Source organism: Elephantulus edwardii, unplaced genomic scaffold (genome assembly GCF_000299155.1).
Source record: "Elephantulus edwardii isolate Elephantulus edwardi_28Jun2011 unplaced genomic scaffold, EleEdw1.0 scaffold00438, whole genome shotgun sequence".
NCBI lineage: Eukaryota > Metazoa > Chordata > Mammalia > Macroscelidea > Macroscelididae > Elephantulus > Elephantulus edwardii.
The window spans coordinates 858,277-876,637 of NW_006400188.1; the positions used below are offsets into that span (position 1 = coordinate 858,277).

Here is an 18,361-nt window from a genome sequence, read left to right on the forward strand (position 1 = left end):
CTCCTTGCAACATGTCCAAAGTATGCCAGACGAAGCCCCAGAATCCTTGCCTCCAGGGAGCAGCCCAGTTTAAACCTCTCCAGGTTGAATCTGTTTGTTTTCTTGGCAGTCCACGGTACACTCAATACTCTTCTCCAGCACTACAGCTCAAAGTCATCAATTCTCCTTCTATCCTCCCTAGTCATTGTCCAACTCTCTGATGCATAACAAGTGATTGCAAGACCATGGCCTATATCAGACACACCACATTATACTGAATGAAATATCTCAGTCACAAAAGGACAAATACTGCATAGTGCCACTGTTGTAAAACAGGACTGATATCAGGGTTGAGGGAAGACAGAAAGAGGGAATAAATAATGTATACAGCATTGAAACAGATGAGGAAGAGAACTGTTTAAAAGCAATATATGATTAGGTAGTATTGTCATGAGAGGAGTCCAGAACAAAGGCTGCATACTGGAGTGGACTTGAGGGAGGGATTGCATAACAATGAAAAGAGTTTTTATTTTACTTTTCAAAGAGAAGAGCGAATTGGTGGGGGAGGAAGTGGGCAGGGAGAAAAGTGCAACAATGAATGACTGGAAACCCTAAGTCTCTCTAAACTTTCATTAAAATTAATAATAATTTTAAAAAGTCAAAAAGGAAAAAAATAGAGTGACTCCTCTTTGTGCTAAGTACAGGACAATGAAAATATGTTTGGTGTTTTTTTTTTTTAAAATTTTTTAAAAATATGTTTGTGTAAACTCACTGACTCTTCTGTCCTTTCCCCAGACAACCTGGCCGCCGAGCTAGAGGCCAACCTTGGGCTCATTGAAGAGATTTCAGGGTATCTCAAGATCCGCCGCTCCTACGCTCTTGTGTCGCTCGCCTTCTTCCGGAAGTTACGTCTGATTCGAGGAGAGACCCTGGAAGTCGGGTACGTGGGCCCCCATCCGAGTCAGGAGCCGGCATGTCCATGATGCGTTTTGTGCACGAGAAACATTCAGCTGTGACGGGCACAGCATTGATTCAACGCGAGATTACTCGACAACCTGACTCCGTTTCCCGGCCAGTGCCTCTTGTGTGCAGCCACCTCCACTTTCTCAGTACAGAGTTTGATGCTGAGGGGTCTCTAAGATTAAGGCAGACTAGGAGGAAAGGCCTGGCGGCTGACGTGTGAAAGCCGGCCCGTGATAGAGCTGTGGGGCACAGCTGTCCTGGCTGCAGCCCGTGCCAGGCTCGGAGCAGGAGTGGGCACTTTTTCATTTCATTGTGTAGGGGCCACCGTGCGCTGGGCAGCTGGAGCGTAACTCACAATGATAGCAGTTCTGAATAGCCACGTCTCAGAGTCGTGTGTGCCCGCTTTGTTGGATGGCACAGGCCTGGACGATTCCCTCATCCCATCCAGTGCGTACTGAGCAGCCCACTCCTGGTTGGAAAGAAAGGGTCTAATGAAGTCATTGAACTCTTCCAGAACCATCCACGGGTCCCCCTGTAAGCCAAGGAAGTCGCCTGTGCTCAGCCTCACATGCAGAGTTCTAAAGGGACGGGCCCATTGTGAACTCTCCAGCCTTGTTTCCTGCGTTCTCTTGGCTTCTCTGCTCCTCTCTGATGGGCCTCCATTGTACTTTCCTGCTTTCATCCTCCCCGTTTATAAAGCCCATGTCTCATTTTATCACCATTTTACCCTTTCAAGTTGGGTGTAAGCTCAGACCCCCTGTGACCATAAAGATCTCCTCCACTCCCAGCAATGAGCATGTGTCAAATGTGGTAGAAACTAGGACTCTGGGAACACCGAACAAGGTGTCCCCAGACCTGTTCCGCCTTCGTGGAGCTGACGCAGACGAGCGTTCTGGGACCTGACATGTGTGTGTGTTTCCGTAGGAACTACTCCTTCTACGCCTTAGACAACCAGAACCTACGGCAGCTCTGGGACTGGAGCAAACACAACCTCACCATCGCTCAGGGGAAACTCTTCTTTCATTATAACCCCAAACTCTGCTTGTCGGAGATTCACAAGATGGAAGAAGTTTCTGGAACCAAGGGCCGTCAGGAGAGAAACGACATTGCCCTGAAGACCAATGGGGATCAGGCATCCTGTAAGTAGTGCTGACCCGGGCTAGTCCGCACACGGGCCCCATAACGTGGCTGGCCTCTCCTGTGAGGGCACTTCCGCCCCGAAGGACTAGCACGGCTGTGACGAGGGCCGTCTCTGTGACATTCTGAGTGTCGAAGTTGTACATCTAACGTCTGCTTGTTGCACTGACGGTACCTGATGCCGGAAGGTGCAGCGTAAGGTTTATGTGGATGGAGGAATGGATGGATGGATGGATGGATGGATGGATGGATGGATGAACGGATGAAGGAAGGAGTGAGTGAATGGCTGAATGACATCGGCTTATATGTGCATCAGGCCAATTGCTGAGCTGAGAGCTTTAAAACTGGGTAAGTAACTGTCCGTTTGGGTTTTCTGGGATGTAAATGCCAAAGAGGTGTCAGAAGCTCAAATAAGGTATTAGGAGGAGTGTGTGTGAAGTGTGGAGAAGGGGAGGAAATAGGGCCGAGCAGGGAGGCCATCAGGTGGTGTGTGTCCATCCTGTGAGTGGACGGGGAGGAAGGATGGCCAGTCAGGAAGGAGAACCATCGGGCCCCACTAGAATTGAATCTCCCAAGTTAATTCTGGAAGTGAGTATGCATGGCAGAATTGGGCCAAGTGGATATTTGTCTTGAAAATCCTAGTTAACGGTTGCTGGGTGTGCTTGGCCTTGGAATGGATGGCTGTTGCCAGTTCGTTTCCTGGTAAAGAAGTTGTGTGGTGTTGGGGTCCTGGTTACACGGCTAGTTGTGGCATTTGAACTGACACTCAGCGAAGTGGGATGGTCACGTGGATGTGTGGGGACATTCGTGTTGCTGCCTTCTCATATACCTCGTGGGCTCTGTGATCACGGCCTTGGCCTAAAACCCTCTGACACTTACCTCACCAGTGTTCTGTTTCTTTTTCCAGGTGAAAATGAATTACTTAAATTCTCTCACATCCGGACAACATTTGATAAGATTCTGCTCAAATGGGAGCCGTACTGGCCCCCCGACTTCCGAGACCTCCTGGGGTTCATGCTTTTCTACAAAGAGGCGTAAGTATGGGAGGGAGCAGGTGGGTCCTCGGAGCTTTGTCTGCTGTAGGAAGTCATGGCTGCCCCTCCGTCATTGTCCTCTGTCTGGTGGTGTCCTCTGTCACTGTCTGTCTCTTCTGTGTGTCTGTCTGTCGGTGTTTGTCTCACTCTTCGTTATCTCTTTCTCTCTGTCTTATTTTGTCTGTCTCTATTTCCCTCTCTCTGACTCATTTTTCTGTCTCTTTCTCTGTCGCCTTTCCTTTCTTTCGATAGAGATATCTGTCCGTTTTCCCTCCTATTTCTTCCTTTCTCTCATTTGCCTGTCTTTCTCTTATTTTATCTGTGTCTCTTAGTCTGTTTCTTTCTCTCCCTCTTTCTGTCTGTCTCCAATTTCCCATCTCTCTTTCTTTTGCTGTATCTGTCCATCTTAGTCTGTGTTTCTCTCCATCTCATTTTGTCTCTGTCTCACTATGTCTCTCTGTCTCTTTCTCCTCCTCCATTTCTCCACCCTCATCTCTTTCTGCCTCTCTCTCTTTCTGTCTCTCCATCTTAGTCTGTTTATCTCTGTCTCTTTCTTGCTTTTTCTGTCTTTCTCTCCCTGTGTCTCTCTCTGTCTCTCTTTCTCTTTTTGTCTCTTTCTGTAGCTCTCTCATCACTGTCTATTTGTTTCTCTTTCTTTTCCTCTCTTTCTGGATCTCTCTCCTTGTCACGGTCTGTCTCTCTCTCACTCTCTTTTGTCTATCCTTCATGCTGACTAGATGGCATAGATTTCTTCTTACCCCATCACCAGTCAGTGGTATGACTGCGGTTAGAAGTGAATTTCTTTTGGAACACAGATTGGCTGTGGTGCGTGGGAATACTCCTTTCTGCTCCTTGCCTTAGCAGACTGTCTCAGCCAAGGAGCTCAGTTTCCCTGGCTGCTTTGAGAGGACAATGGGGCTGGAGTTTTAAGGAAGGTAGTGAGTGGTCCAGGAGCAAGCAGGCGTTGGTGGTTCAGTGGTACAATCCTTGCCTTCCATGCAGGAGACCTGGGTTCAAATCCCTCCCAGTGCACCTCATACTAATCCACCACCCGCCTGTCAGTGGGGGCTTGAGTATTGCTGAGATGCTGAACAGATCTCAGCAGAACTTCCAAACTGAGACAGACTAGGAAGAAAGGCCTGGTGACCAATTTCTGAAAGTCAGCCAATGAAAACCTTAATGGTTCACAGTCGCCTGATGCACAACAAATTCATGAGGATAGCACGAAACTGGGGTGTTTTGTTCCCTTGTACATGAGGCCACTGTGAGCGGGGACCAACAACAGGAAGCTAGTTGGTGATGTTGTTGTGGTTGTTGATTGCCTTCGAGTCGAGCATGACTCATAGCGACCCTATGAACAAAAGGCCTGAAGCCCCTCTACAGCTATCAGTATTTATCAACATTCATAGAGTTTCTGGAGGCATGTTGTTTAGGAAGTGGATGCCAGTTGGTGATACTAGTTAGATTTATTGATTTATTGAGATTTATCACGTGGCAGGTCATGTGCTGAGAAGCATGGTCTTATTACTGTTGTTGTTGTTGTTGTTGCTATGGGGAAATTGAGTCATTGAGGGTGCCTGCCACTGTCATTGGCCACTCTGGTCATTTCCTTTGTGCCACAAGGTTGAAGGGGTGACCTGACATCTTCTTTAAACCAAACAGTGGTTTTCAACTAGCAAAGAGCCTCCGCCTCAAGCACTCTGTCCTTTCTGGCTCAGCAACGCAGGGTGGCATTACAAGGCCACTCAAAGGCTGGTCAGGAGTCAGACCGGGAAGTGGGTTTATGTTCATGGGGAAGGGATAGCCCAGAAAAGGAGGGGAAAGGATCCGGGTCCCTGAACTGTCTGTGCAGAAGTTGTAGACCAGGTGTATGCTGTGCTGTGTACGTGCCCCAGACAAGAGAAGAGGCCTGAGTGGTTGGCGAGCAGGGTGCAGCCCGGCGGAACCCTGGTCCGTGACCCTCCTCCCACCGTGTGGCCCCTGGAGGGAATGGTGACCACCTTCTCCCGTTTTGTCTCGGAAGGCCCTACCAGAACGTGACGGAGTTCGACGGGCAGGACGCGTGTGGTTCCAACAGCTGGACGGTGGTGGACATCGACCCACCCCAGCGGTCCAATGACCCCAAGTCGCAGGTCCACCCCGGGTGGCTGATGCGGAACCTTAAGCCCTGGACGCAGTACGCCATCTTTGTCAAGACCTTGGTCACCTTCTCCGACGAGCGCAGGACGTACGGGGCCAAGAGTGACATCATCTATGTCCAGACGGATGCCACGAGTAAGTGCCGTGTCGTGCATGCGATCCAGACGCCAGGCTGGCACAGCGACACTGAGGTGACCAGTCAGCCAGGCGTCACCATTGCCACAGGCTGAGCCTCCTGTGAGGTTCCACTTCCAGAAGACGAGGCTGGGTGGCTGGCCTCCTGAGGTGTCCTGCGTGGTGTGGGGGTTAAACCCTCCACTCCTGACCCATCCAGAGGCGCTTCAGGAAGGCCTGGCCCCCTGCCACTGAAGACCCCATGGAGCTGAGTCACAGGGAGGTACAGGAACCCACTTGGTGGCAGCAGGGCTGGGTTTTGGGTTTTATTGGAAGAACTTTTTTAAACATTCACAAAAATAGGAAGAACATAGGGAGCTCTGGTGGCCTAGTGGCAAGAAGCTGCATTGCAATCCCAGAGGTATGCAGTTCAAATCCACCAGATGCTCTCTGGAAAAGGAGGGGCAGTCTCCTCCTGTACCAGTCAGATCTGATTTGATGGTACATACACAGAAAAGAATAAAATTTTAAAAAATAGGAAGAACAATGATCCTATGCAAAGCCCTCACCTGGATTCAGAAATAAAAAAAATTTGGGATTTGTTTCCACTCTAGCAACCAATTTTCCAAGATCCACTTCTTGGTCATATGACTTACACACACACACACACACACACACACACACACACACACACACACAACTTGGTTGTGTTTTTTTATAAGCCTCTGTTCTCTCAAGGCAGTAGCTCTCAGCCAGGGGTGATTCCACCCATAGGGAGACATGCTCTGATGGTGTCTCAAGACATCTGTGGAGGCCAGGGATAGTGCTAAACACCCATCAGTCCCCGGGATGGCCCCGCCCCAGAGAAAGCCTAGACCTAATGCTGATAGTAAGGGACCCTGTGGCACCATGGTTAAAGCACACGCTGCAAATCTGAAGGGCGGTGGTTCAAATCCACCAGTGACTCCATGGGAGAAAGCTATGTACAGGGAAGCCATTCTGATTCCAGAAAATAAAAGCACATGGTGTGAAGAAACTTGGCCCATTGAGGTTGGAAAGAGAAGGAAAAAGATAACCTGAACCAAACCCATTGTTGTCAGATGGTTTAAAGTGATCTTGTAGGACAGAACAGAGCTACCCGTGGCTGCAAATCTTTTTGGGAGCAGACTGGCCTATCTTTCTCTGTGGAGCCACTGTGGTTTCGAACCACCACACTTTGGGTTAATAGCTAAACGCTTAACCACTGCACCTCCAGGGCTCGTGCTTGGCACCCAGAGCTCAATCATCTGCGATATAAACAGCCTGTATGTCATGTGGTGACCTGCTCCCTGATTGGATGGGAACCCCACCTGTCTCCATTTCCCCCAGTGAACATCCTCGCGATTTTAAATAGAGCTGCAGCAAACCTTTCATGATTTTACGTGACAGTGGAGCGAACTTCCTTAGGGTTTCACTTAATGCTACAGCGAACATTCTTGGAGGATTTAGGAGCCTTTCCCCATTTGTGTAAAAGTTTACCAGTCATACTGGTTTTCATTCAATCATTCATACACGTTTTGTTTTATAATGTTAATTATGATTAATTAATGTAGTTATCATAATGTAATTATGATTGATTGAGTGATTGATTGATTGATTGATTAATTAATGTAGTTCAATGGAGCTCTGGTAGCCTGGTGACAAGAAGCTGTGTTGCAATCTTGAAGGCATGCGGTTCAAGGTCACCAGCTGCTCCATGGGAAAAGGTTGGGCAGTCTCCTCCCGTGTGTTCAGCTACCTCTGAAAACCTGCTGGAAGGCCAGCTGTGGTTCCCTCTCTATGATACACAACAACAATAGTGTAATTCATCACAGTGGCTCCTCAAATCCTTACTTAACCTTGCTTTTCCCTTCACTCAGTTTATCTAGTTAATTTTTGCTCCCTTCTTCCTCCGTTCTTGATTCTGAGTGTAAACCTTTCTGTCGCTTTTTATAATATTGTTGTTCGTTGCCGTTGAGTCAGAACCAACTCATAGCTGACCCTCCAGTGAGGTTTTCAGAGGCAGTAAATCCCATGAGAGGAGATTGCTCATTTTTCTTGGGAGCAGCTGGTAGATTTGAACCACCCACTTTTGAATCAGAAGCACAGCTCCATACTCATTGAGCCACCAGAGCTCCTTTTTAAAAAGAAAAAGAAAAATTTCAGTCACGCAGCTCGCTTAGTCAGTAGAGCATGAGACATTTAAAAAAAATACTTTTTTCATTCATGTTATGTTTCATATGATCATTCCTATACATTATGTCTTATAAAATGAATCACCATCGATCTATGTCCACTATTACCCCATCTTTTCAGATCCCCACTGGATCTTTCCTAATTCCTTTACCCTCTCTCCACCCAGCAAATTCTGGGAACCTGTGGTTTCCACCTCTTACTACTCTCAGTCCCCCTGCCCCCTCCTCTGCCCTCTTTGGACTTTGCTACACGTCTTACTAGTTAGCCTTCTGTTTTGACTATAATGGTCTTATGCAGTATTTGCCCTTATATGTCTGAGTTAGATCACTCAGCCTAAATCTCTCCAGTCTCTCCCGTGTTATATACTATTTTTCAAAATCATTGCTCCTGTGTGCTGCAGTACTCTATTGTGTAAATATACCAGTTTCTCAATCCAGTCATTTATTGATAGAGGCCCCCCTTTTTTCACTTTAAAACCCTTCATGTTTATTATACTAAGACACACAGTTTATTTTTCACTTCCCAAGAACACTAAAATAGCACATGGTACAATATAAGAGGAATTGATATACACAATCAATAATCACAGAAGTGTATGTTTTAAACCTGACTTTGAGACTTTAAAAGATTTCCAGATAAGGATGACTCTTAAATGATCTTTTATCAAAGTTATCAACAAACAGTTAAAGGAGTTACTTCAGGGAAAAATCTTAGTGGAAAAGAGACCTCCGCCTCAGACATTGGGAACATTCCAGAATGGAGATTTTTAACTTGCTGTTCTGTGGATTGGGCTAGTCCTCTTTTTTATGAGTGATTTTATACCGTACTTGTCCTTCTGTGCCTGATTAATGCCACTCAGTGCAGCTTGTTCTAGTTTCATCGGCTTGTGTGCCGTCCACACGACCACCCTTGTGCATCTGTTCACATCCTCATGGTCAACCTGTTTTTCTTTGTCTTTGCAGATCCTTCCGTCCCCCAGGACCCCATCTCGGTCTCTAACTCATCATCCCAGATTATTCTGAAGTGGAAGCCTCCCTCCGATCCCAATGGCAACATCACACATTACCTGGTGTTCTGGGAGAAGCAGGAGGAGGACAGCGAGCTGTTTGAGTTGGACTATTGCCTCAAAGGTGAGCGCACGTGGTTGTGCTCCTTCCCCAGGGAACCAGGGAACCATGTCTCTCCTCCTTTCCTGTATGGGGTATGCACACCCACTCACACACAGGCCAACACTCTGTCTCAGATGAAAATACACACACACACACACACACACTTAAACATTTTAACATAAGCACACACTCTGAAGATGCCTATTGGAAACAGACGTCTCCCCTACCGTGGCTCCATCTTCCTCAGGGCTCTTCACCTGCCCCCACACTATCCTCTCCTCACCTTCCCTCTCTCTTTCTCCTCCTTTCTCTCCCTCTTCCACACTGATGTAGCTGGAGCTGAGTTAACCTACATAGGACTTTGGTGCAAAGCTAGAAACGCACATGAGAGTGCAGAGACACTGTTGGCAACGTTTAGGCAGGGCTTGAGCCCCACTTAGACCCCTTTAGTTTGAGGACATAAGCTAGTGGAGGTGGTACTAGAATTCTTAACTCCCATGCGGGAGACCAGGGTTCTAATCCCAGTCAGTGTACCTCACGTGCAGCCATGACCTGCCAGTGGAAGCTTATATGCTCCTAGGATACCAACCAGTCTTCAGCAGAGCTTCCAGACTAACACTAGGGAGAAAGGCCTGGTGATCCACTTCTGGAAGTTGACTGGTGAAACCTCTGTGGGTTATGGCTGTCCAGTCTGTGAATGATCGTGGAGATGGCGGTGCAGGACTGGGCTGTCCCATAGCGCACAGATTGCCCTGAGTTGAGAGCTGCTGACAGCGACAAGTCTGGTGTTATGGATTCAAGAGAGGGGTGACAGGCCTCAGGGACCATGCCAGTGACCCATGAGTGTCCCTCGCTCTGTTGAAAATGGCCAAGAGTTCCTGAGAAAACAGTTCCTTACCGGATATTTCCCTTTCTTCAGTGTTTACTATGGCAGCTCCCCCACAGATAACCCCCACTCCTGGCTTCTTCTATATCTGTTAATAAATAGGAGTCACTGGAAATGCAGCTGCCGACCACAAGATTGGGAGTTCAAACTTAAGCAGAACACACATCAGGAAAGAGGCCTGGCGATCTGCTTCTAAATGGTCCACCTGGAAAACCCAAAGGCAGCTGGTAGTGATAGGCTTGAGAAGTGTTTGTGAGTGTCCCTGGCAGGCTTTCAGAATTTCATGGATACCTGTGTGTCCACGTGGCTGTTCACAGAGAAGAGCCTGGCAGAGTGCAGTGTCCACCCTGGAGGCTCTGCAGGGGCTGGCGTAAGGGGGGCATTTGCTTTGCTCTGCAGACATGGGCACCAGGGAGAGGGGTGCCCAGCCAGCTCCTCACATACAGATCCTTTGTGCATGTTAAGGAATCCTGGTGGCTTAGTGCGCAGCGTGCTGCACTTCTAACTAAAAGATTGGGAGTTCTAATCCACCAGCTGCTTCTTGGGAGGAAGAGTGGGAGGCTCTTTCCATGAAGACAGGCCCCCTAACCTGACAGAGGGCTGCTGTGAGTTGGAAATCGACTTGATGACAGTACGTTGTAGATTTCATTCCTCCCCCCCAATTCCAATTCCGTTGACTCTATTTACATTACTTGTGTCACCCACAACACGTGCATTGATTAAGGTGCCGTGTGCACTTCCTCATTCCCCTCTTCCTCCAGATTATGGGCTCCATGGGGCACAAATGTTGTCTGGGTCTCTTATAGTCCCAGCCCCATGAGGGCACAGCGTCTGATAGTTTCCAGAAGGCCTTGACCTGCCTCCTCTCAGGTGGGACTCCCTGGATCTTCGAGAGGAAAGTTTTTATGTGTTTAGTGCAACTGGAATCTTGCCCCCAGCTCTGCCCCTTGCTGGTTACCACCCCCTGGCCCCTGCCTTGTGAAGACACATGCACCGGGCATCAAGATGCTCCATCAGGTCCCGCTCCACCTCCACCATCGGTCTCCGAGGGGCTTTTGTCTTCCATAGATGTTCATGGATAGATTCTCAGAAATAAGTTGCCAGGCCTTTCTTCCGCATTCCTCTTAGACTCAAAGCTCCACTGACAGCCACTGGCTGTGAACGGGGTGCACTGGGCAGGATAAAACCAAGCTCTCCTGCCTGGAAGGGGAGGATCTGGTCACTGGCTGCCACCGCCCCCTGTGGGTTCTTGAGAACCATCCCCCTGCTCTGTCTGCCCTTAGGGTTGAAGCTGCCCTCTCGGAACTGGTCGCCCCCGTCCGACTCAGAGGACGCTCAGAAACACAACAAGAGCAACCACGAGGATTCGCCTGAGTGCTGCTCCTGCCCCAAGACGGACTCCCAGATCCTGAAGGAGCTGGAGGAGTCCTCCTTCCGCAAGACCTTCGAGGACTACCTGCACAACGTGGTCTTCGTCCCCAGGTGGGGCTCCCACCCACACCGAGGTGTGGTGCCCAGGGGGGAGGTGGGTGTGGTTGGGGAGCACGATGAAACCCCTGAGAGGAGAAGTGAGTGCCTGGGCAGAGAGAGGGATGATTCCGTTCTCCAGGGAGGTTTTCAGAGGGCAGATGACCAGGGACCAAAGACCTCATTCTCAGATCTTTTAAGACCAAAGCATGCTTTTCCCCGTCTCCCTAAATTATTGCCCAGGTCTCAGGATTCCACTGGATTCAGAAATGAACTCAGTTTGCACTGATGGACCCCAAAACCACTGCCATGTCGATTCTGACGCTTGGCCACCCTGCAGGGGTGGCAGCACTGGCTCGTGTGGTCTCTGAGGCTCTGAGCAGATGGCCTTGTCTTTGCCCCACGGGGCAGTTGACCAGTTCAAAACACTGGCCTTGCACTCAGCAGTGGAGCGGTTAGCCACTCTGCCAGCCAGGACTCCTAACGGAGCCTCTTGCCCATCACCTGCTCAGCTGACCACTGAGTCAGATGCGGCGCAGCCGGTTCACACCTCAGCCACGCTGCCTCCTCGTCCTTCAGGGACAGCGGCAGCCTCCAGAGCTGGCAGAGGTCCCAGCTGACACCTGCCCAGTGGTCTGGAGCTTGTGAGAGGACTTGGCTAATCTGCTGGTAGAGTTTGTCGTTGCAAAGGCAGGGGTCTCTCAAACTGGCCCTGCTCACTGAGTCACCAGGAAAGCTGGCTTCACCACCTCTGATGCCACGTGGGTGGTAGATGGTGACACCTCTGCCATCTCCACTCACCTGGGCCGGGCCGGTGGGTACCAGCTTCTCTCTCATATCCTCACTCACCTGGGGCAGGTCAGTGAGTACCATCTCCCCCTCCCGTCTCCATCACCTGGGCCAGGCCAGCTGGTACCAGCCTCTCTCGCTCATCCACACTTATGTGAAGCCAAATGAGTGGGTGGTGGGTATCCACCTCCCATCTCATCTCCACTCACTTAAGGCTGGTCGGTCCATGGGTCCCCTCCCCTCCCCTCCCCTTCCCACTCACCTGGGGCCAGGCCAACAACATATCACACACACTCACCCACATCCTCACTCACCTGGACCCAGGTCAGCAGGCACCGATTCCTTCTCTGTTTCTCAGGTCTGAAAAGCCACTGTAGTGGCTTACTAACTCCAGGGACAGGGCTGTGTTTAATGCAGTGGGAAAAGATAGACACAGAGGACGAGTTGGGGCGAAGGAGGGTCCACACAACGTCCACACCCCCGGGGGACTCACTAATTCTCTCTCCATCTAGGGAGTTCCATGGAGTCTCTAGCTTCCAAGGCCTTTTCTAGCCTCCCCACATGGCCTCTTGGGGGTCAGCACTGACCAAGGAGGTCCCTGCTGGTCTGCTCAGCCTCCATTCATTGGCCTCAGGTGTGGCTGGCTCCTAGGGTCCAGCACTAAAGGCCACACTGCTTATGGCAAGGGGCTCCCCCTGGTAGCACTTAAATTTCATTCTGTTCTTAAGTTTCCTGACAGCAGAGATGTGGGAAAAAGCAGGTTCTTGTATTTCAAACCGCGGATGCTGTGAGTCTGGGTCTGTGAGTCCTTCCTTAGCACGTTTCTCTGCAGGCTCCACCTTCAGGGCCCTCATTTCCAATCACAGATGTGGAGGTGTAGGTGTGATATGCAGGTACTTTATAATCTAATGCTTGTCTCTGCCTTGTCTCTACATACTAGCCTGTGCGAGTGTCTTACCTTCTAATGCAACTGCAACAGAAATACCTCAAGTGGGGGGACTCTTACAAACGGAATTATTTTTCCCCCCTTGATATTCAGGAGGCTGGAAGTCTGAATTCAGGATCTTAGCTCTGGGGAAGGCTTTCTGTCTCTCTGCCCGCTGACTTGTGGGGAAAGGTCCTCGGAACCTCCTTGTATCTTGACATCTGTCTTACCCCGTCTTTTTCATTTCAAAAAAATATCTTAGATTGATTCGGGGGGGAAAGATTGATTTAGAACACGCACTATATGCATCCTGTTCATTGTTGTTATGTGCCATCGAGTCACTTGTGACTCATAGCGACCCTATGTACAACAGCCCTAATCCCTGCTCTGTCCTGTGCCAATCGCACTGTCTCCGACACACTCATCCCGATTACCCCAGTCACTGAATCAATCCACCTCATAGAGGGTCTTCCTCTCTTGCATTGTTTCTCCACCCTCTCAAGAATGATGTCCCTCTCCAAGGACTGGTCCCTCCTTGCAACATGTCCAAAATACGGTAGACAAAGCCTCAGAATCCTTGCCTCCAAGGAGCAACCTGATTTAACCCTCTCCAGGATGAACCTGTTCATTTTCTTAGCAGTCCATGGTATAGTCAATACTCTTTTCCAGCACCACAGCTCAAAGGCATCAATTCTCATTCTGTCCTCCCTAGTTATTGTCCAACTCCCTGATGCATAGCAAGTGATTGCAAAAACCATGGCCTATATCAGGCTCACCTTAGTCTCCAGAGTGACACCATTGCTCTTCAGTACTTTGGAGAAGTCCCTAATAGCAGACTTTCCCATGGCAATGTGTCTTTTAATTTCATGGCTGCTGGTGCCAAGACTGTTGACTGTGGAGCCAAGCAAACTAAAACTGTGAACAATCTCAATCTCTTCACCATCCATCCTGATGCTGCCAGTTGGTCCAGTGGTGAGAATCTTTGTCTTCTTGACATTGAGCCTCAATCCATGTTGAAGGCTGCAGTCCTTGACCCCCTGCTTCATTAAAATAACAAAACTTATTCCCAGACAAGATTGTTGTTGTTGTTGGGTGTTGATGCTGACTCCTAGGTGACCCTCCAGTGGGCTTTGGAGCCTGTGAATTGGCACAAGAGGAGATTGCCTGTCGTCTTCGCAGTGTTGGATTCAAATCTGCAGGGAGGAGTAGCAGTGTGACTCCCTATGGACGTAATCAAAGCAGGAAGCAAACGCACGGCCATGGAGTCAATTCTGACCCTGCAGGACAGGGCAGAACTGCCCCATCGTGTTTCCTGGGCTGTGATCTCGATGAGGCCGGCTGCATTATCGCTCTCCTAAGGAGCAGCTTCTACAATCTCAGGCCCAGAGTTTAGAATTTCCAGCGCATGTTTTGGGAGGGATGCAATTCAATCAATAACGTGGAGCTTTGTTCCAGATCAGTGACCCACAGCTGGGCCCCCTCCCTCCTCTCCACCTTCGCCCACCACTCCACCAGAAGATCAGCTGGTGAGAGGTTGGCAAGTTCAAATACACCAAGAAGCCCCTAGGAAGAAAGGCCTGGCGACCTCCTTCTGCAACCTCCGCCTCTGAGAACCCCACAGAGCGTGTAGCTCTGCTCTGCCACGTACAGGCACCAGGGCTCAGTTTCAGCTCCACAACTGTTGTGCACCCAGAAATGCCGGATACCATTGGCCATTTGCCAAAGCAAATCAAAACCCCAAAAAGGTGTGTATGCTGGAAATCAGAGAAGATTCTAAAGTGTGCCTCTTCCAGGGCCTTCCCGCACGGCTCCCTCAAGTGAAACTGCTTTCCCAGAGCCGTCCACGTGCAGCCCGTCTGCTGTTTGTTTTCGTTCTGACCTTGGGTCCAAAGGGTGCTGTGTGGGTCCACACAGCAACAGAGGCTGATACCTTCCCAAAGCAGAACGCGCCCCACTTGAGTGTTGGCTGGGTCTGCCCTGCTGTTTCAGCTTCATCAGGTTTGAGGCCCAAGGGAAACCTCAGCCGACTAGGTCTGTGGGGAAGGGAGTAGTATTTTTCTCCGGGTTTTTCCCCTTCCTGCTGGGTCCAGCTGCACCTGTTGGCAGAGACGTGGTCCTCCCTTCATCCAGCAATGCTCATAGGCCGTGGTCTGGGGCAGAGCTCTCTGAAGTCAGCATCCTGAGGTCATCCGGGTCAGTCCCACCTGCCCTCAAAGCTGTTGATTTTCTTTTCACAGAACTACCTCTTCAGGCCCTGTCGTGGAGGACCCTAGGTACGACTCGCCTGGGGATGTCCGCCTGGGGTGGACGCCTCAGGGTTGCCAAGGGCTTCTGGGGCTTACTTACTGCATGCAGTGGGGCCGCTCTGCAGGGGCCACGCTTCTCACGAGCTCCCTAAACATCTTCCCTCGGCCCCCAGAGATAAACCTGGGCAGGGGTTTGGGATGGAGCCTTCACGCACACACCCACTGGATGGTAGACTCTGGGGAGCACTGGTTGGGGGACCTCCCAGGTACACCACACGCCCCCCGCATACTCACCCACTGCTCATGGGTCACCACCCGTCGTCAGAGGCACGGATAGCCTGTCTCGCTCTAGCACTCTTATATTATAGTGGGAAAGTCTGTTAGGGAAGAATCATTTTCTTTGAGGTTAACAAGAACAGGTTAAAGGAGGGGGTTAGGGATGTTTCCCTTTGACTGTGTCTTCAATGATGGGATGTTGGCTTTGGGGAGAGGAGAAGCAGCATTCCACATAGGTAATGTGGCAGAGATGAGGAGCCGGGCCAGATCTGGGGCCCCTAGGAGGATGACTGGCCAGGCGGGGGAGGAACCTCAGGCAGAAGGGAAAGGCAGGTTGGGGCCCTGTGAGGGAGTTTCTTCTTTAAGCAGAGCAAGTTTTTTTTTCTGAATTCAGAGATACATGTAGCCTGATCTGACCTCTAGTGGCGACTTGGAATATCTAATGTCAGTCTAGAGACTAAGGTGAGCCTGATACAGGCCATAGTTACTTGCTATGCATCAGAGGGCTGGACAATGATTAGGGACGATAGAAGGAGTGTTGATGCCTTTGAGCTGTGGTGCTGGAGAAGAGTATTGAATATACTATGGACTGCTAGGAAAACAAACAAGCTCGTCCTGGAGAGGGTGAAGCCAAGCTGCTCCTTGGAGGCAAGGATTCTAAAGCTTCATCTGACATACTTTGAGCATGTTGCAAGGAGGGACTGGTCCTTGGAGAGGGGCGCCATGCTTTGGAGGGTGGAGGGACAGCACAGGAGAAATAGACCTAGGATGAGATGGATTGGTTCAGTGACTAGGGTAATGGGGGTAGGCGTGTCAGAGACAATAAGATAGGCACCAGATAGAGCAGGGTTTAGGGCTATTGTACATACGGTCACAGTGACTCAATGGCACATAACAACAACAGCAAAGAGCTCTGGTGGCCTACTGGTAAGAAACTACATTGCAATCCCAAAGGCACATGGTTCGAATCCACCAACTGCTCTACAGGTAAAAAATGGACAGTCTCCTCTCTGCAACTGACAGTCTGAAAACCTGATTCTGACTCCCAGCGACCCTGTAGGACTGCGTGGAACTGCCCCCTGGGGTTTCCTGGACTGCAGTCTTAACGGGAGCAGGTACTGCCACATCTGTCTCCTGCTGGACATCTGGTGGGTTCAAACAACTGACTGTAACTTAGTGGCTGGTGCTTGACCCACTGCACCACCGGGGCACCTGTGGACCCTGGAGGACCACGTAGGGGTGGCCCATGGCATCTCCAACACTGTAATCTTTATAGGAGCAGATCGCTGGGCTTGTCTCCCATGAAATGACTGGTGGGTTTGAACCACTGACCTTTTGATTAGCAGCTGAGTACAGTGCAGTTAAAAAAAAAGTAAATGTTTATTTAAAACATTTAAATAGAAAATTGCACGTCCTGGTGATTTAGAGGCCACCAGTATAAATATGTGCTGAGTCCAAATAAACATAGCAGCGCTATCTTGAAAGATAGTGGGAATCCGGGCATCACGTAACTTAGGGGTGTTGCCAAGGCTGGGTTCTGATTCATGTTCCTAGACGTACATGACCTGCCCACTTAAAGATTTAAAACCCTAAATGTATTAGGATGGGAGGGGAAGATCACTGATAGCTGAGCCTGTGGTGATGGGAGGAAGGCAATGTGGGCTTGGTCAAGCTGACCTAGGGAGACTGACAAAGATGTGTGTTCCTGTACAGAGTTTTCCCCTTGGAAGCCCAGGGGGGAATCTCCAGTCTGCCTTACAGGGTTGCCATGGGTCAGAAGCAACTAAACTGCCGGATTTGGTTTTATTTTTATGGTGATGAGGACAAAGCTTCGTCTCCCATACTTGGGGCATATTGCCAGGAAAGGATTGGAGAGAGGTATCGTGTTCAGAAAGGTAGAAGGTTGGCTAGAGAGAGGACATCACTCCACCAGGTGGCTTGACACAGTGACTGCAGCAATGGGCTCCATGTGTCAGAGAGGATGAGGATGGAACAGGAGAGGATACGGTTCACATCTGTTCACAGGGTCACTATGGGTTATACGCAACTTGACGGCACCTAACAACAGGAAGGAAAGAGCTGTGAGTGGACAGTGATTTAAGTACCATAAGGTGAAAAGTCCAAACCTACCAGCCATTCCCTGGAGGAAAATATCTGCATTCTTGTTCTCCTAAAGATTATGGCCTCATTCTTTCTTATTTGCCATCAAATCGGAATCCGTTCCTAGTTGACCTTTCAGGGGGTTTTCAGAAGCAGGATATCACATAGGAGGAAATTGTGCATCCTTGTTCCTAGGAACAGCTGGTGGATTTGAACAGCCTGCCTTTGGGTTAGCAGCACAACTCCTTACCCACTAGGCCACCAGAGCTCCCTAGATTATGGCTTCGAATGTTTCAATTATCTGATGGAATCATTATGAGTCTGAATCGACTCAGCAACACAGGCTGCTTTGCATGAGGCCAGACGGTTCTGTCCCGTGGAACTATCAGAACATTAACTAACCCAGTGATGCACTGGTTAAAGCTGTGAACCCAAAGGTGGGTGATTTGAAGGGACAGAAAACATGATCTGTCATCCCAGAAGACACCTTAAGGGGACATTTCCTCACTGTCACATAAGGTCACTGGGGGTCAGAATCGACTTGACGAGCCCAGGAACAACAGACTGGTTGACCAAACAGCCGTCACCATAGCTGGACTATGTTGTTGCGTAAATGAGCACTGGATAGGGAAAGCGGCAAAGCTCCATGGAGAAGCAGGCCGAGGGCAGGAAGGGGTGATTACCTGGAGAAACACAGAGAACTCACGCAGGGAAGGAACACTCTGGCCCAGCAGTGCAGGAGGTTTGGGAGAAACACATGGCATTGTTTTATTTATTTAGTTCGCTTTAAAATGTTTATTTTATATTGGTTTGCTTACAAAATTCATATGCATTTGTGTTTCACAATATCTTTCATTCACTTTGTGTTTCAAATGGTCATTCCCATTCATTATGTTTTACAAAATTCATCACCATGGGACAATGCCCACCATTACCCTGTCTTTCCAGATCCCCACCAGATCTTTCCCATTTCCTTTACCCCT

The 18,361-nt window shown here is 49.6% G+C and overlaps 1 protein-coding gene across 1 annotated transcript in view; it reads left to right on the forward strand.

Moving 5' to 3' along the window:
• INSR (insulin receptor) overlaps nt 1–18,361 on the forward strand; it is a 219,832-nt gene that overhangs the window by 151,929 nt on the left and 49,542 nt on the right. The window contains exons 8-14 of the mRNA XM_006902677.1: nt 775–919; nt 1,867–2,081; nt 2,987–3,113; nt 5,137–5,387; nt 8,543–8,710; nt 10,859–11,057; nt 14,994–15,029. Of these exons, the coding sequence (XP_006902739.1) occupies nt 775–919; nt 1,867–2,081; nt 2,987–3,113; nt 5,137–5,387; nt 8,543–8,710; nt 10,859–11,057; nt 14,994–15,029 (1,141 nt within the window). The remainder of the gene's footprint in view (nt 1–774; nt 920–1,866; nt 2,082–2,986; nt 3,114–5,136; nt 5,388–8,542; nt 8,711–10,858; nt 11,058–14,993; nt 15,030–18,361) is intronic.